Source organism: Pristiophorus japonicus, unplaced genomic scaffold, assembly GCF_044704955.1.
Source record: "Pristiophorus japonicus isolate sPriJap1 unplaced genomic scaffold, sPriJap1.hap1 HAP1_SCAFFOLD_383, whole genome shotgun sequence".
Taxonomy (NCBI): Eukaryota; Metazoa; Chordata; class Chondrichthyes; family Pristiophoridae; genus Pristiophorus; species Pristiophorus japonicus.
Genome location: NW_027253685.1, coordinates 252,360 through 272,532, shown reverse-complemented (window position 1 = coordinate 272,532; position 20,173 = coordinate 252,360). Strand labels below are relative to the sequence as shown.

Genomic DNA, 20,173 nt, shown 5'->3' with positions numbered 1-20,173 from the left:
CTACTGTTGCTAAATGTTTGTTAAAAGAAATCGTACCGTGCTTCGGAATTCCTGCTAAGCTTTCTAGTGATAACGGGTCACATTTCACGGGAACTGTTATAAGGGAAATGTGTAAAGCTTTGCAGATTAATCAACGTTTTGATTGCAGTTATCATCCACAATCAGCTGGACTTGTTGAAAGATATAATGGAATGCTTAAAAATAAGCTGGCAAAACTATGCAATGACACTGGACTAAAATGGACAGAACTGCTGCCCTTAGCTTTGATGGTAATGCGATCTACAACCAACAGAACAACAGGCCTGTCACCGCACGAGATAGTTATGGGACATCCCCAACGACTACTTTTTACAGCACCATTTACTGCAAAACAGATGGACATCCACAAAATGGAGGAAAATATGTTGAATTATTGTATTGCACTAACCAAATGTATTTCCAGCTTTCATTCACAGGTAAAGGAAGCCCAAGTCAAGCCAGCGGAAGGGAAGTGTCATAACCTGGAGCCAGGGGAATTCGTTTACATCAAGATTTTTTAAAAGAAAAAGCAGTCTACAGCCAAGATTCGAAGGACCATACCAGGTCTTGCTGGCAACCAATACTGCAATCAAGGTAAAGGAAAGACCAACATGGATCCACGCATCCCATTGCAAACGGGCACCCGACCAGGAGGAAGGGACGAAGGAATCAGAGGAACAGAAAAAGGAAGACTGAATAAGGAACTGTATGGATTATGGGGACTGATGGTGCTGGGCTTGACAGGGATTTACTTTACATTATTGATTACACCAGGGGTACAGACATGCCACCGAAGGGAATTGCACGTAAACGTATTTATGGCACTGAGTCATAAGTATGCTTAAGAAAGTAACTTGTCGAGTTGTTGGATGTTCCCATGTACCTGTCCACTCCGAAGGGGGTATTCCCCTGAGATCTGTCCCCTTTAACGAATCAGAAATGGTAGAATGGTTGACAGTGCAAAATAGGACAAACCTAACTAAGGGGCCAGAAACGAAGGAGCAAACAGAATGGAGGTCAGCAGGGTATAAACTTAGCCTTCCAGGGATGGTACCAGCCCAATTATGATAATAACCATCAGCGTCCCTTCCTAAGCATTACTCCCAGAATAGGAAATCCTGAAGGTATAATATGCCTAGTGAGTAATGAGACTAAAGGACCAGAAATGGGACGCAGCAAGTGTTCCCAAATGATTAAATGGCAAGCCACAACTAATCCCACTGAGAGAAAGATAGCAACCGTTGGCTGGACAACGGTCCATAACAAAGCCCCAGGTGAGACCACTCGAGTAGGGATAGTGCAAAAGGACCAGGAGCTGATGCCCTATAATTGCACCTACTTTATTTGTGGCCATAAAGCCTACCCATGGTTACCAGCCAACTGGACAGGGTCCTGTTACTTAGGATATGTGGTACCCCTTATCAGATCAGTAAGGACTCTAAGGGAGGCCTATGGAAGTCATAGATTTAAACGGGATTTGACGTGGCTAAACGGAATATTCAAGGTAATGGTGCCACCCTATGGAATAGCATCGACCGAATGGCAGTTACGGGAACTGGCTAACTTAGTCGAATCAGTAGCAAACGCAACTTCCCAAGCCTTTGAAGGGATAAATGACGAAATGGTAGCTATTCGAACAGTGGCTCTCCAAAATCGTATGGCCTTGGATTATCTCCTAGCCAAGGAGGGAGGGACATGCGCATTAATAGGTGAACAATGCTGTACGTATATCCCGGATAAATCAGAAGATATCGGCAGTCTAGCTGAAAACATCAGGAAAAAGGTAAGAGAGTATAAACAGACATTTGGCCAGGACGGTATCACCTTGTGGGGTTGGGCATCGGGATGGTTGTGAGCCCTGGGGAAATCTGTGGTACAGGGTTTGATCATATTCCTGCTGATAGCCTTCGCCCTGTATCTATTATTTGTCGTCATTAAGTGTTGCTGTGCCAGGGTGGGAGAAACTTTGTTACCTACTGAGACCACAGCTAGAGTTATGGTAGCAACAACTGCTGAAGGCTCTTGTGTGGAAATGGAAATGGAGAGACTGGACAAGATCAGAATGGATTGAGTTGTCCTTGTGAAGGACAAAATGGGGGAATGTGGAAATGTATTTTTATCTAAGCTGATACCATACGGTATTTGTGTGCCCATTGCAATATATATCAAAATGGAGTCCTGGTCTTTCCAGAACTTTCTGCTTTTTAAGCAGTCAGCTTGCATAAACAGCTAAACCTGGTTTGAGATGGCTGATGGCCATCAGACAGCTAGGAGACAAGTCATGCTGAGACAAGTACCCCCCCCCCCCATGGTGCTCTCCTATTGTCTACACGACACCAGTTCCATGTCACCCCACCTTTCCTATGTACTCCATTCCACCAGCCACTATCTCTTGTAGAGACCTCATCCTTTTGATGTAAACGATAAACTGACCAGGAAATTGAACAATCCTGACAAGACAAGACAGGTGATAGCCCATTAGATATGATTCATGGAGTAATGGCCAGCTGGCCAACTGATAACCCTGACAAAAGGAAATATCTGTAAACCATGTCAGGACCAGGATATAGTAATTAACTCTTTATCTGTATTCACTGACTGTGAGACAGAGCAATACACAGAGAGAGGCCAGAACTTGGGTTTTACTGTATAAATATCTTGTGAAGCTGTACCATTTCGGAGGTGTTCACTTAGCCCTTGACTAAGTGTGACCTACCCCTTGCTAGCAAGCGAATTAAAGAAACTTCTGCCGGAGCTGTAAGTGTCGGAGTCATTCTTTTCGGAGGTCGAGATTTCGACATGTTACACCTTGTCGAATGTAGCACAGCACAGATGGTCATCATGGACAGAAAGGTGTGCTGCATTTCAGGCCATACAACCGTCCCAACCCCAGTACTATGTAGGTGCATGGTGTGGTCACCAGTTAATATACAGCTCCAGGAGAGGTGTCAAATCAGAAAAGATGTCTTAAACCAATGTGCTTAAATCTTATTCTGCATCGCCTTGTGTGACATTCTTAGCTGGGCAGTTCAAATTATTCCCATCACCATCAGGATCTCACTCTGACTTAGACAGTTTAAAACACTCACTCCACACAAAGCCGTTGTGAAAGGCCAAACTGTGCTGCTGGATTCATAGAAAATGTCCACCATTATACCCGACCAAAATCCAAATGGAAGTGAGCAAGTGGAAACATGGCTGTAAGGTGCCGTGTTCAGCTGAAGGTGAGGGTTTGCTTGGCCTTTGAACAGGGGAGATGTCGTTCGCTGGAGTAGGTCTTCCCTGTTCCATCGAACCTTCCCCATCCACCTTCTACCAAGCAGCGTTGGCCGATCACCTGAAACAATCCACAGTGGTAAATCGTGCACCGATACTCATGTCCGCAATACCAATAACTGGTATCAGTTCCTTGGTGTAGGTACGCAGCTTTGCCTGAATCGGGATCATCTTGGGTCGCTGTGCTTTGTCGCCCCACAGCCTCTCGAATGCCTTCTGGCTCATAACTGATAAGACACGGGGGCGAGTCAAATTCCATGGAGACTGGAGTGCCATTGAGTTCAACTTTTAACATTATCGGAGGGCTTTTGGTGGTGAAGGTGTGTATCCCAAATACTTCCTCTTCATCCTCAGGTTGAGTTGCCTCTCCTGCTCGTTCAACGTGATACTCCCTGGATCGGTTGTCATCTCCTGACTGCCACATGGTGAGTCAGAGGTCGTTTGCACATTCGCTGGAGGTGCCCCATTGTTCCACAGCCCTTGCATACATAGTGCTTGAATCAACATTGATGAGCTCTATGACTGCCCCCGCAGAGCCAACATGGTGCTAATGGATACACATTCACGCCCCATAGCAGACTCAGTCACTCTTGGCCTAGGTCTGGCCTCTGCAGTTGCGTGGGCCCTGCCCTGTGCCGTTCTGCCTGCTGAAAACATTAATTTTATGCACAGTACTTGCCGATGAGCTTAGATTCTGTGAAGATATCGGTTTCGTGTTATCGTTCGTGGATATGAAGGCTTGGGCTATCGTGATGGCCTTGCTCAGATCTAGGGATGCAGCAGACAGCAGTTTGCGAAGAATGACCTCATGGCCGATTCCAAGCACGAAAAAATCCCGCAACATTTCCCCCGAGGATCCTGCAAATTCGCACTGTCCCGCAAGGCGCCTTAGGTCGGCGACAAAACTCGCCATGTTCTGGCCCTCTGAGCAGTGGTGCATGTAGAAGCGATACCTGGCCATCAAGATGCTCTCCTTCGGCTTGAGCTGTTCCCAAAACAGCGTACACAGCTCTGTATATGACTTGTCCGTTGGTTTGACTGGTGGCAGCAGATTTTTGAGGAGGCCCACATACAGTGAGGAGAATCGCCCTGTGCTTGATCGCCATCTCAGCCTTGTCCAGTTCGTTGGCCACGAAGTACTGGTCGAGGTGCTCAATGAAGGCTTCCCAATCATCACCCTCAACAAATCTCTCAAGAATACCAACGGCAGCCATTACCGCATGAAAGTTCGTGATCCGTTACTCGTCGCCAATGTGTTATGTTCAGAATAAATCCACAGGACTATATTGTAAGTTCAAACTGTTGTGACCTTGGTCTCTTTATTCAGACTCCAGAGTGGGGAAGCAGCATGGTGAGTCACCTTTTATACCTGCTTAGCCAGGGTGCACAGGTGATCCTTAGGTCTCCCACAGGTGTGCCCCCTAGTGGCAAGTCTTACATATTGGTGAGGTTTACATACATAAACACCATGGATCACCCACACTGGACTGGACAAACCACATTCAAACAAGAAGCAAGAATGGAGCTGCTGAAACTCACCATTAAACACACAAGGTCAATGTGTGTAAAATGTGGCCACAAGAGAGCACAAAGCCATCAAAACCGCTGGCAAAGTATTCTTTGTAAATCTACATTAGTTTAAAGAATGTTCTTCGCATCAGTTTAGTCAAAATGTATAGTACAGATAAAAACAAACATCTCACAAAAAGGTCTCGTTTTCAAAATTACAAGCATTGTGTTATCGTGTACTCTCCGATATAAAACACATCAACTCATTAGCAAATGCTCCATAAGATTTGCGGTTCTAGCAGTAATCGACTCTTTAAAGAACTCTTGCCCCACCCACGTGAAAAACCTGGGTAATTGCTCTGCTGAATTCATTTGTTCGAAGCAATATTTGAAAAGCGTAGTGTGAAGCTCTCAAAAGGTGATCCCAAGACCCTCGAGTGCTTCCATTTACACCGGTTGCTCCCTTGTTCACTGCATTGCACCACAAAATAAATCCCTGCACTCCCAAAGATTACCTTTGTACAAGTACTGACTAAAAAAAAAAAAACATTTAAACTACAGATTAAATCTGTATATATTAGAGATATTGTTTGAACGTTCTTCCTGAAAAACAAGAATTCAACGAGTTTGAACTTGAAGACACACACAACTTTGTTTAGAATTGCGTTAGACATTGAAATTACAACTAGACTTAAAAACTTCATTATTTCTTTTAAATATATTAAATTCCACTTTTGTAAGAGATGCTAACATGCACACAGTTGCCAATCTTTGAATCAGAAACCAAGTTTCAAGCAGTACCACAGAGGGAGAGACAGCATGAATACAGGGTCAGCTCCTGGTATGGCTCTGCACTCCATGGGGACACTGGCTCAAATTGTGCGGCTTCAATGGGCAACAAAACTGTCGTGTAAATCATATAATGTTAGAAATTTACAGCACAGGAGGCCATTCGGCCCATCGTGTCCGTGCAGGCCAACAAAGACCTACCCAGCCGAATCCCACTTTCCAGCTCTTGGTCCGTAGCCCTGTAGGTTACAGCACTTCAAGTACTTTTTAAATGTGGCAGGAGTTTCTGCCTTTACCTTTCAGGCAGTGAGTTCCAGACCCCCCACCACCCTCTGGGTGAAGAAATTTCCCCTCATATCTCCTCTAAATCTCCCCCCAATTACTTTAAAACTATGCCCCCTGGTTGTTGACCCCTCTGCCAAGGGAAACAGGTCCTTCCTATCCACTCTATCCAGGCCCCTCAGTTTTATACACCTCAGTCAGTTCTCCCCTCAGTCTCCTCTGTTCTAAAGACAACAGACCCAGCCTATCTCAAGCGAGGCTTTAAATAAAGTTCTCCCAGGGCACTGGGCCTCCTGGGCACCTGATCAACTCAGGTGGAGATGTTTTTGAGAACTAACGACTGTCTGAAAAAACTGCAAGTTTGCTGGGGAGCCTGTGCACGTGTGGGCCGGGCGGGGTCAGCGGGATCCTGGGGGTCAGCAAGACCGTGCTCTGTAGCTACCAGTGGTGGGGTACAAGTGTGCTTAAAAAATATTTCCATTTAGCACTATTGCAAATGCAGAAAGGCTCCCCATCTCACAGAGAAACAGGCCAAACAGCCATGGTGTCTACAAGCTGCAATACAGATCCACGCCTTGCACTGTAACTAATGCAGCAGGTAGAGCGCGGCAGGGCGGGGAAATCAAGTAGGCATCCTTCTCCCTGAACAACACAAACAACATTTTCAGTCTGGCCTCCAAGCAGTCAATGTGCAGAGAGAAGTAGGAGGCAGAGAATAAAGCACAGTGCGAGAAGCCACACTCTGCCACACAGGGCCTGCACACACACCGGGGGGCCCCTTTCTCCCCCCCACACGCGCGCGCACACCGGGGACCCCCCCCCCCCACACGCACGCCGGGGGCCCCCCACACGCGCGCACGCCCCCCCCCCCCACAACCACACCTTAGTTGGTGATAAACCTCCAATGATGCAACACAGTGATCTTCAGAAACATGTCACTGGGCGGGGGAAAATAGCGTGTCTCCATTTGCAGCCAATGCTGCACAAGCACTCGGAGGATCAATGATTCTAATCAATAGTTCTAGATTGTACAGAGAGGGGAAGTAGCAACTTCATTCTTGAACAAACAGTTCAAAATGAAATTAAGGACGCTTCCATAAGTCAAAGCAATGGTGCTGAAAATAGAATTGGAATAGAAATAGTGGTCAACAGTGACTTGCATCTGCTGTTTCATAGCTCTTCAAAAGACAAAACACTCCATTGTATTTTCAATAGCTATCCCATTTTGCTTACAAAACGATGTTGAGACAGTGACACTCTCTCCTAGTGCTGCTGTATTGATGGGTTTGTGAAGACCATGGGATGTGTCCCAATAATGGGCTGGGGATGGAGGTGACAGTTATTACCGACAGCCTTCTCCTGCACACTAACTGCACACGAATTATTAAGAGGGCAAAGGACAATATTCCACGAGACACTGTGCTCCCCATCCCCTTCACCTCCCCGACTGCCGGCAGTAAAAATACAAGCCAGACAAACTCCGCTTTATTTTAAACTGAATTACAGCGTGTTCCACAAGTTACCGTGACAGTTACAATGATCTAGTGAAAACGGAGTTAAAATGCTCGCCTTTTACTATTTCGCAAAATCTCCGTTTTCTTCCTCCTTCATTGTACTGGTGACCCGGATAACCCGCGACACCGACTCAAAGCTGCCATTTCATCCCACAGTTGGTCAATGAGCAAAACAAAGGACATCCATGTGGATGGGAGTGCTAAGAGTGCACTCAGATACCCAGCACACGACTGTGAATTACATCCAGATGTGTGAGGTACTGTGCTGTAGTCTACGAATTACACCACTCAACCCCAACACTGCATTGGTTCAGTTGCTGCAAGCACCATGCAACAGCAGACTCTCAAAATGTCACTGGTGGAGATAGGAGGCATCCTCGGTTTTTGAGGGAAGCAAGGGTGGAAATTGCAGAGGCTCTGGCCACGATTGTCCAATCCTTGGACATGGGTTGGTGCCGGAGGACTGGAGGATTGAAAATGTTACACCTGTTTAAAAGGCCCGGTAACTACAGGCCAGTCAGCCAAACGGACATTGGGGAAACTCGGACATTCATCTGGGACACAATTAATTGGAAAACTATGGGTTAATTAATGAAAGCCAGCACGGAATTGTTGCAGGCAAATCTTGTTTGACCAACGTGATTGAGTTCTTTGATGAAGTAACGAGGCGAGTAGCGCGGTCCATGTGTACATGGACTTTCACAAGGTGTTTGATAAAGTGACACGTAATAGACTTGTTCGTAAGATTGAAGCCCACGGGATTAAAGGGGTTTTTGATATTTTCTGCTGCCCACTCAGGAGATTTCGGAGAGGGAGGAAGTGAGATTAACGCCCCAACATTTGATGTGGATGGATGGATGGAACGAACGACTTAGGCTTGATGATAGAATCAGAAACACAGAACAGACTCGACCCATCACACCTGCACCCGTTCTTTGAAAGAACGGTCCAAATAGCCCCCCTCTCCTCACCCTGCACATCGCCCATAGCCCCCCTCCCCTCACACATTCCCCATAACCCCTCCTTCACCCTGCACATCCCCCATAGCCCCCCTCCCCTCACCCTGCATATAACCCATAGCCCCCCTCCCCTCAACCCATAGCCCCCCTCCCCTCACCCTGCACAACCCCCATAGCCCCCCCCTCACCCTGCACATCCCCCATAGCCCCACCCTCACCCTGCACATCCCCCATAGCCCCCCCATCACCCTGCACATCCCCCATAGCCCCCCCATCACCCTGCACAACCCAGCTGAGGCAAGGGAGAAGGACACATGTTGGTACAGCTTTCAAAATTAAACAGTACTGGGCATCAGTGACGACCTACATCTGGTGTCAGCAGCCAGAGATGGCATCCCTACTCCCTCTACAGTGACCCTTTCTAAAGGGACATCCCCTCACTATACAGTGACCCTTTCTATAGGGACATCCCTCTCACTATACTGTGACCCTTTCTATAGGGACATCCCCTCACTATACTGTGACCCTTTCTATAGGGACATCCCCTCACTATACTGTGACCCTTTCTATAGGGACATCCCCTCACTATACTGTGACCCTTTCTATAGGGACATCCCCTCACTATACTGTGACCATTTCTATAGGGTCATTCCCTCACTATACTGTAACCCTTTCTTTGGGACATCCCCTCACTATACTGTAACCCTTTCTATAGGGACATCCCCTCACTATACTGTGACCCTTTCTATAGGGTCATCCCTCTCACTATACTGTAACCCTTTCTATAAGGACATCCCTCTCTCTATACTGTGACCATTTCTGGAAGTGCACATCATACCCACACAGTATTTGACAGGACTGATTGAAGGGTTCTGTCCCGGCCGCACGCACATGCCAGGGATACACACAGAACACCACTTTGACAAGCTGCCAGATGACTTCTCCCACACAATTAGAAACACTTGCAGAATTTGCAGTAATGGTGAAAGGCGGGAAGGAAAGAGAAAGATGATTTTGTTTTTAATATTGCAAGGCTTAGAATATGGGCATGGATATAATTGGAGTGATCCATGCTTGTCTGTACAGCAAGCTGGGATTAAAATAATGTAGAAACAGACACAGATTTGAGGGATTTGGCAAAAGAACCAGAGGGGTGATGAGGAGAACTGGTTTACTTTTTTTTTGTGCTGCCTGAAAGGAAATTGGATAAATACTTGAAGGGGAAAAATTTGCCGGGCTACGGGGAGAGAGCGGGGGAATGGGATTACTTGGATAGCTCTTTGACAGAAAAAAAATAGAAAAGCAAATTATAATTTAAATGGAGAAAAATTGCAAAGTGCTGCAGTACAGAGAGACCTGTGGGTACTTGTGCATGAAACACAAAAAGTTAGTATGCAGGTACAGCAAGTGATCAGGAAGGCAAATCGAATGTTGGCCTTTATTGCAAGGGGGATAGAGTATAAAAGCAGAGAAGTCCTGCTACAACTGTACAGGGTATTGGTGAGGCCACACCTGGAGTACTGCGTACAGTTTTGGTCTCCGTGTTTAAGGAAGGATATACTTGCATTGGAGGCTGTTCAGAGAAGGTTCACTCGGTTTATTCTGGAGATGAGGGGGTTGATTTATGAAGATAGGTTGGGCCTATACATATTGAAGTTCAGAAGAATGAGGTGATCTTATTGCAACATAAGATAATGAGGGGGTTCGACAAGGTGGATGCAGAGAGGATATTTCCACTCATAGGGGAAACTAAAACTAGGGGAGATAGTCTCAGATTAAGGGGCCGCCCATTTAAAATTATGAGGAGGAATTTCTTCTAAGGGTTGTAAATCTGTGGAATTCTCTGCCCCAGAGAGCTGTGGAGGCTGGGTCATTGAATATATTTAAGGCGGAGATAAACAGATTTTTGAGCAATAAGGGAGAAAAGGGTTATGGGGAGCGGGCAGGGAAGTGGAGCTGAGTCCATGATCGGATCAGCCATAATCTTATTAAATGGCAGAGCAGGCTCGAGGGGCCAAGTGGCTTTCTCCTGCTCCTATTTCTTATGTTCTTGTATTAAAAGAGCCAGCACAGGCCTGATGGGCCAGATGGCCTCCTGTGCTACAATTCTATGAAAATACAAACACTCACGTCATAATTAAACAGTACATGAGACAATTCTGAATATTAAGCCCGTCCATACTTAGATTTCCCTAAATAGATGAATGCAGAGAGTAATTTATACTGAACATGTAATTGTTTACGCTCCAATGTTGACTGAAAAAGGATATTGTGGACGGTTAATGTCTGCAAAATGTGTCAGGGGCAACCATGCCGAGAGTGAAAGAGCATGGCGACAATGAAGTCATCAAAGCGGTGCTGACAGAAAGGAGAGCTATTTGTTGAAATGTAGCTGGTGCACTCGGAACAAGTGTGGAGTAAAATAATCAGTGGGTTATTTTTCCAACTGAAAATGCACAAAAGCACGCAATGAAAAGCTGCAGTGTTTTAATGATTAACAATGCGACTGGAACTCGCCACATCTCCAGATTTGAATAAATCACTCTGCAATGAATAAAATCCCCACTCAAACTCGCATCAGTGTTGTCAGAAACACTCCAATACCTGGGGGAAAAATACACTTCATTAATTTAAAAACTCAACAACCCCCTCCAATCAGATCCGCTGGTCTACAGAACCGCCCTCCTATCACCATGATCTCTGTACAGCAGGCACCTCATAGCACTGGAGAAGTACCACCAACGCTGCCTCCGCAAGATCCTGCAAATCCATTGGCAGGATAGGCACACCAACATCAGCATTCTCACTCAGGCCAACATCCCCAGCATCGAAGCACTGACCACACTCAATCAGTTCTGATGGGTGGGTCACATTCCCGATATTAGACTCCCGAAACAAGCACTCTACTCCGAGCTATGTCACGGCAGGCGAGCCCCAGGAGGGCAGAGAAAACACAGAGGACACCCTCAAAGCCTCCTTTAAAAAATGTAACATCCCCACCGACACCTGGGAATCCCTGGCCCAAGACTGCTCAAAGTGGAGGAGAAGTATTCGAGAAAGCACCGAACACCTCGAGTCTCTTCGTCAGAAGCACACGGAAACCAATTACAAACAGCGGAAGGAGCATACGACAAATCAAACCCCGCATCCACCCATCCCTCCAACCACCGTCTGCCCCACCTGTGACGGAGTCGATAGATCCCGCATTAAGAAACATGAAATAGGAATACCATATGGCCCCTCGAGCCTGCTCCACCATGGCTGATCTGATCATGGACTCGGCTCCACTTCCCCGCCCGCTCCTCATAACCTTTTATTCCCTTATCACTCAAAATCTGTCTATCTCCACCTTAAATTTATTCAATGACCCAGCCTCCACAGCTCTCTGGAGCAGAGAATTCCAGAGATTTACAACCCTCAGAAGAAATTCCTCCTCATCTCAGTTTTAAATGGACGGCCCCGTTATTCCAAAACATAGGGCTAGACGTTCCATTATATTTGCATAGATACCGCCCACTTAACGTCCATTTTAATACTGAGATGAGGTAGAACGCTTAGATATCATCCATTTAGCAACAAAAATAGAAACGAACGCCCATGTATCGCTCACTTATCGCCCAGCATTACTTTCGGCATGTAGTTAACACCAAGAATTAATAATACCGCCCATCCACTTTTCTTTGCCGTAAAGATCAGAATGGGCGAAACTAACGCCCATAATATCGCCGAGCGTTACTTTCAGCACCTCACTCACATATCGCCGAAAAGACCGCTGACAAAACGTTGCTCTCACCTGAACTAAACCCAGCGGTATGGATACCATTTTGTAACTCGGAGGTTGGTTCATATAAAAGGCTGCTTCAACTTTTGGGGAGTTTTGATGTAGGTCTTTTAAAGGTGATTTGAACATCTGAACAAACATCTTGTCATACTGTGTACGATTTGAATTTAGTTTAGGTGTTTTAGTAGGTAAATTTATTGCTTGTGAATAATAGGTATAATACTGATAGTTATTGGAATGTGGCCTGTCATTTCTCAGCCTGTCTTGATGACTACGCACATGCTGCAGACTAGAGATGGCAGAAGGTATATTCAAGAGCAGTATGTGCCCAAAGAGGTGGCAGACTGCTGAGGCGGAAGAGAACTTACACCCCACGCACTTACAGGGAGAAGTGGTCTCAACTGAACTTGTCCGATAACACGTGCCTTAGGAGACTGCGCTTCCACAAAGAGGTTATCAGTGAGATATATGCCAGCTCATCAGGGGAGATCTGCAGCCTACCAGCACCAGCAGGATCGCACTGTCCGTTGAGGTCAAGGTCACTGCTGCACTTGCCTTCTACGCATCGAGTTCCTTTCAGGCCTCAGCTGGCGACATTTGCAGTATATCTCAGCATGCCACACTTTGCTGCATTGGACACCTTGAATCAACTTAAACTTTAACTGTCAACAAGGTAATGCATACCATTCATGTATAAGCTGCAGGCACAGCAGTCTTGCAGCTTTGTAAATACCACCAACGTTATTTCAAGCAAAGCGCTCATTTGAGCTGCTGACGTAAGAGTCTTGCAGCTATGTAATCACCATGGGCCCTTTCCTGATTGTCTGGCCCGAGGTCAGCATCCACCTCCTGGTCCTCCTCTTGCTCTCTCTCCTGAGATGGACCAGCAGTCCCTTCTGGCAATTCTTGTCCCCTCCTGATAGCCAAGTTGTGTAGCATGGAGCACACCATCACGCTCAGCGTGGTATTGGAGCTCACCTCCTGAGTAGTCCAGGCATCTAAAGCCCTGCTCAAGTACTCCAATGGTATTCTCGATAATATTGCGTGGCTATATGGCTCTCGTATCGCTTCCCAGCTTCTGTCTGGGTGTTACGTAGGGGGGTCATCAGCCAGGTGGCGAGGCCATATCCTTTGTCATCCTTGGTCTAACATTGACCTTGTGGCTAACTAGTAAACATGTCGGATACAGCGCGCTCACAGGATGTGAGCATCATGGATGCTGCCCTGAAATTTTGCATTCACTGCCATAATTATTTGCTGGTGGTCGACAACGAGTTGCACGTTCAGGGAGTGGAATCCTTTTCGGTTCCGAAAAACCTCTGCATCCTGAAAAGGTGCCCGTATGGTGATGAGCGTACAGTCTATTGCTCCCTTCCCCTTGGGGAAGTTAATAATTCGGGAGAATCCTAGAGCCCTCTCACTCTGTGCCTCCCTGGTCATAGTGAAGCTGATAAATTCCATACTGCACGCGTAAAAAGCTCCAAGCCACGTGGCCGAAGAGCTCCTCAGGCATTGCTTCACTCGGGGGGGATGACGGCAGATCCGCTAGTTGGCTGGATACGGAGAGGCCGGTCCTGAGGCAGGAACGTCGTCTGAGCCAGAAGCAAGACTTTCCTCCTGGCCCGCATGTGTCATTGGCAGTGAGGGTGCAGCACCTTGGGGTGCAGTGCCGCTCTCCGAGACCACTTGTAGCCTCTGGCACCAGTGTTCCTGGCTATCACCTCCAGGGCCTCCACCATCTGCGGCATGTACTCGGTCATGATGGCAGACATGCTGGCCAGCTGGTGGGATATGCCCCCCATTGTCTGGAGGATCTGCTGAGCTAGGTCAACACTTCTCCTGGACAAGTGTGCCGTGTCGCCGCTTAGATCTGCCGCTCGTGGAGTAGCCCTGCTGCGTCGAACCAACCTCCGCGGGGTCGGCGCCATCATGGAGACACTTGGAGTGACTTGTGGCAAGATGCTTGGGCCCGCGACCTCCAAGGTGGAGGAGGACATGGCCGCAGGAGCACTAGATGTCATTGGGGTTGCATAGATGATGGAGCTTGTCGATGCAAGATTCGGGGCTCCTCAGCACCAGATGGACGATCCCCCGGCAAGTCCGGCGCCAGACCCTCAGTTTCTGGGCTCGGTGGTGTTGCATGGGGCCGCGCTGCTGGCTGAGCTACAAAACATAAATGAGGTTATTAGAGGAGAAGGGGCTGCAAGGGTCACAAGGTGATTCCAACGCTACACACAGCATATGCACAACAAAAGAAACACTGCTTTCAAAATCATTACAGATATCACTTTTCATGAGCATGACCAAATTCTGCATTACAATGATTTTCATGAGGCCATCATTATTTAGATAACACTTATCAATCATCTATCATATATTATTGGTCAGTTATGAGTGAATGTGGCATCTATTGACTTTACACCACGCAATGGTGTATAGTCTACTCACGTGGCATCACATCAGGTTCTGCTGCTGCTTGCATGGCCGACCGGGGGTGCCCCCCCACTAGTGCCAGCACCCGTTCCTCGATGTGGGTGAGCGCGATGATGACTGGTGGCCAACCACCCGTTCGCCTCTGCTCAGCCCTGTTCCTCAAAAGCTTCTTCTGCAAAAGGCTACAACAGCATGACATGGCATGAGATCATTGCTCGGTACTGTCAGAGACTGATAGAACACATAACCGACAGATGTAATCATGATTATCATTATTTACCTAAAGACGTACACCGTAGACGCAGGCTTTGAGTAAAACATTCCCAGTATAAGTACAAGACATCACATCTGATTTTAATCACTCATTACACTTACAATTCAAAATATATAAAAGTGAATGTAAATAAATGTAATACTTACTCTGGTGGATCCCACAAGGTCGTTCCAACGCTTGTGGCACTGGTTGCCCTCAAGCACGTTGTTCGTCGGCCCACATCTTCTGGTAAACTTTTGGTGTGGGCTTCCCATGCCTACCCCAGGTCAATTCACCCCAGCATGACTCCACCTCCTGCAGGAGGGAGGCATTTGCCTGGTTGGAGAATCTCCTCGCTCGTTTTCGTCCTCCCACTTCTAATTCCTCTCCCACCTCACTGCTCTCGCCAGCATCCTCACCCTCCAAATCGTGCTGTCTCGCCACCTTCATGCCTTCCATTTTAATTATATTTTTTTCCCTAAATCTCCGTGCAAACCAAGTTATTTGTGCTCCCAATTCTTTGACTGCTGCTAAATCTCTTTTCTGCCTCCCACAACAGCCAAACAACCTCAACACATCCACACACGCTTTCAGTTCCTCTCTACTCAGGACCGGAACCAATGTCCTAGGGGGGAGTGTTTGCTAGTGCTGTTGGGGAGGAGTTAAACTAACATGGCAGGGGGATGGGAACCTATGCAGGGAGACAGAGGGAAATAAAATGGAGGCAGAAGCAAAAGATAGAAAGGAGAAGAGTAAAAGTGGAGGGCAGAGAAACCCAAGGCAAAAAGCAAAAGGGGCCACATTACAGAAAAATTCTAAAGGAGCAAAGTGTGTTAAAAAGGCAAGCCTGAAGGCTCTGTGCCTCAATGCGAGGAGTATTCGGAATAAGGTGGACGAATTAACTGCGCAGATAGCAGTTAAAGGATATGATGTAATTGGTATCACGGAGACATGGCTCCAGGGTGACCAAGGCTGGGAACTCAAGGGGTATTCAACATTTAGGAAGGATAGGAAGAAAGGAAAAGGAGATGGGGTAGCGTTGTTGGTTAAAGAGGAAATTAATGCAATAGTAAGGAGGGACATTAGCCTGGATCATGTGGAATCGGTATGGGTAGAGCTTCAGAATTGCAACGGGCAGAAAACGCTAGTGGGAGTTGTGTACAGACCACCAAACAGTAGTAGTGAGGTTGGGGACAGCATCAAACAAGAAATAAGGGGTGTGTACAATAAAGGTACAGCAGTTATCATGGGAGACTTTAATCTACATATTGATTGGGCTAACCAAACTGGTAGCAATGCGGTGGAGGAGGATTTCCTGGAGTGTATTCGGGATGGTTTTCTAGACCAATATGTCGAGGAACCAACTGGAGAGCTGGCCATCCTAGACTGGTTGATGTGTAATGAGAAGGGACTAATTAGCAATCTTGTTGTGCGAGGCCCCTTGGGGAATAGTGACCATAATATGGTAGAATTCTTTATTAAGATAGAGAGTGACAGTTAATTCCGAAACTAGGGTCCTGAACTTAAGGAAAGGTAACTTCGGCGGTATGAGGCATGAATTGGCTAGAATAGACTGGCAAAGGATACTTAAAGGGTTGACAGTGGATAAGCAATGGCAAAAATTTAAAGATCACATGGATCAACTTCAGCAATTGTACATCCCTGTCTGGAGTAAAAATAAAACGGGGAAGGTGGCTCAACCGTGGCCAACAAGGGAAATTAAGGATAGTGTTCAAACCAAGGAAGAGGCAAAGAATTTGGCTAGAAAAAGCAACAAACTGGGAGAAATTTAGAATTCAACAGAGGAAGACTAAGGATTTAATTAAGAGGGGGGAAATAGAATATAGAGTACGAGGGGAAGCTTGCAGGGAACATAAAAACTGACTGCAAAGCTTCTATAAATATGTGAAGAGAAAAAGATTAGTGAAGACAAACGTAGGTCCCTTACAGTCAGATTCAGGTGAATTTATAATGGGGAACAAAGAAATGGCAGACCAATTGAACAAATACTTCGGTTCTGTCTTCACAAAGGAAGACACAAATAACCTTCCGGATGTACTAGGGGACAGTGGGTTGAGTGAGAAGGAGGAACTGAAGAATATCCTTATTAGGTGGGAAATTGTGTTAGGGAAATTGATGGGATTGAAGACCGATAAATCCCAGGGACCTGATAGTCTGCATCCCAGAGTACTTAAGGAAGTGGCCCGAGAAATAGTGGATGCATTGGTGATCATTTTCCAACAGTCTATAGACTCTGGATTAGTTCCTATGGACTGGAGGGTAGCTAATGTAATGCCACTTTTTAAAAAAGGAGGGAGAGAGAAAACGGGTAATGATAGATTGGTTAGCCTGATGTCAATAGTGGGGAAAATGTTGGAATCAATCATTAAGGATGAAATAGCAGTGCATTTGGAAAGCAGCGACAGAATCGAACCAAGTCAGCATGGATTTATGAAAGGGAAATCATGCTTGACGAATCTTCTGGAATTTTTTGAGGATGTAACTAGCAGAGTGGACAAGGGAGAACCAGTCGATGTGGTGTATTTGGACTTTCAAAAGGCTTTTGACAAGGTCCCGCACAAGAGATTGGTGTGCAAAATCAAAGCGCATGGTATTGGGGGTAATGTACTGACGTGGATAGAGAATTGGTTGGCAGACAGGAAGCAGAGAGTCGGGATAAACGGGTCCTTTTCAGAATGGCAGGCGTTTCAGAATGGCAGGGTTCAGTGCTGGGACCCCAGCTCTTTACAATATACATTAACGATTTAGATGAAGGAATTGTGTAATATAATAAAAAGGGGAGGTGCAACAGACCTGGGTGTCATGGTTCATCAGTCACTAAAAGTGGGCATGCAGATACAGCAGCGGTAAAGACGACAAATGGTATGTTGGCCTTCATAGCTAGGGGATTTGAGTATAGGAGCAGGGAGGTCTTACTGCAGTTGTACAGGGCCTTGGTGAGGCCTCACCTGGAATAGTGTGTTCAGTTTTGGTCTCCTAATCTGAGGAAGGAGGTTCTTACTATTGAGGGAGTGTAGCGAAAGTTCACCAGACTGATTCCAGGGTTGGCTGGACTGTCATGTAAGGAGAGACTGGTTCAACTGGACCTTTATTCACTGGAGTTTAGAAGGATGAGAGGGGATCTCATAGAAACGTATAAGATTCTGACGGGACATAAGAACATAAGAATTAGGAACAGGGGTAGGCCATCTAGCCCCTCGAGCCTGATCCGCCATTCAACAAGGTCATGGCTGATCTGGCCGTGGACTCAGCTCCACTTACCCGCCCGCTTCCCATAACCCTTAATTCCCTTATTGGTTAAAAATCTATCTATCTGTGACTTGAATACATTCAATGAGCTAGACTCAACTGCTTCCTTGGGCAGAGAATTCCACAGATTCACAACCCTCTGGGAGAAGAAATTCCTTCTCAACTCGGTTTTAAATTGGCTCCCCCGTATTTTGAGGCTGTGCCCCCTAGTTCTAGTCTCCCCGACCAGTGGAAACAACCTCTCTGCCTCTATCATGTCTATCCCTTTCATTATTTTAAATGTTTCTATAAGATCACCCCTCATCCTTCTGAACTCCAACGAGTAAAGACCCAGTCTACTCAATCTATCATCATAAGGTAACCCCCTCATCTCCGGAATCAGCCAAGTGAATCGTCTCTATACCCCCTCCAAAGCTAGTACATCCTTCCTTAAGTAAGGTGACCAAAACTGCACGCAGTACTCCAGGTGCGGCCTCACCAATACCCTGTACAGTTGCAGCAGGACTTCCCTGCTTTTGTACTCCATCCCTGGACAGGTTAGATGCAGGAAGAATGTTCCCGATGTTGGGGAAGTCCAAAACCAGAGGACATAGTCTTAGGATAAGGGGTATGCCATTTAGGACTGTGATGAGGAGAAACATCTTCACTCAGAGAGTTGTTAACCTGTGGAATTCCCTGCCGCAGAGAGTTGTTGATGCCAGTTCATTGGATATATTCAAGAGGGAGTTAGATATGGTCCTTACGGCTAAGGGGATCAAGGAGTATGTAGAGAAAGCAGGAAAGGGGTACTGAGGGAATGATCAGCCATGATCTTATTGAATGGTGGTGCAGGCTCGAAGGGCCGAATGGCCTACTCCTGCACCTATTTTCTATGTTTCTATGCTCCCTCTCTCTTTCTCTCCTCTTCTGCACATGTATTGATGACCTCAAACGCGGGAAACTACCGCTGCCATGGTGCCCGACATTTTCCAGCAGAAGGGCAAAAAATTTACCGCTGTTGCCCATTTCATATCGCTTCCGATAACGCCTATTGTATAAAGTGGAAAGTTGGGGTTTTGAAAATGGGGCGATAATCCGGCGATCTCAAAACCCATAATAAATGCCAACGCTGGAAATAACACCCATTTTGGGGCGATCTGCGCAATAATGGAAAGTCTAGCCTTTCGGCCCCTAGTTTTAGTTTCCCCTACGAGTGGAAATATCCTCTCTGCATACATCTTGTCGAGCCCCCTCATTGTCTCATGTTCCAATAAGATCACCCCTCATTCTTCTGAACTCCAATTTGTATAGGCCCAACCTACTCAACCTTTCCTTATAAGTCAACCCAGTGAACCTTCTCTGAACAGCCTCCATTGCAAGTATATCCTTCCTTAAATACGGAGACCAAAACTGTATGCAGTACTCCAGGTGTGGCCTCACCAATACCCTGTACAGTTGTAGCAGGACTTCTCTGCTTTTATACTCCATCCCCCTTGCAATAAAGACCAACATTCCATTTGCCTTCCTGATCACTTGCTGTACCTGCATACTAACTTTTTGTGTTTCATGCACAAGGACCCCCAGGTCCCTCTGTACTGCAGCACTTTGCTATTTTTCTCCGTTTAAATTATAATTTGCTTTTCTATTATTTCTGCCAAAGTGGATAACCTCACATTTTCCCACATTATACTCCATCTGCCAAATGTTTTGCCCACTCACTTAGCCTGTCTATATCCATTTGCAGATTTTGTGTGTCCTCCTCACAATTTGCTTTCCCACCCATATTTGTATCATCAGCAAACTTGGCTACATTGGTCTCATCAGTCACCTTGGAACTGATTTTAATGTGGAAACATGTCATCCTCGACTCCAGGGGACTGCCCAACAGATGATCATTTTGTGACAGAAAGCTACAAATGATTTTACCAAAGTAGTTACAATTACAATTACAAGACCAAACCTCTCATCCTGCTGGTGGGAGCCCACTAAAATAGGAGTTCAATCTGTTAATAGTTTGTGTTTTACTTGGAGTTTGGTCGATTTAATTTAAATAGATGAAACGGCAAGAGGACTAAAAATCTTATAATTTTTATTTTTCTGCAAGCTTTTG

The 20,173-nt window shown here is 46.3% G+C and overlaps 1 protein-coding gene across 1 annotated transcript in view; it reads right to left on the bottom strand.

Annotated features, from left to right (window-relative positions):
• LOC139250506 (zinc finger protein DPF3-like) overlaps positions 1-20,173 on the bottom strand; it is a 214,377-nt gene that overhangs the window by 122,233 nt on the left and 71,971 nt on the right. Inside the window, exons 2-3 of the mRNA XM_070872883.1 lie at positions 19,990-20,048; positions 14,982-15,091 (exon numbers count right to left, since the gene is read on the bottom strand). Coding sequence (XP_070728984.1) covers positions 14,982-15,091; positions 19,990-20,048 — 169 coding nt within the window. The remainder of the gene's footprint in view (positions 1-14,981; positions 15,092-19,989; positions 20,049-20,173) is intronic.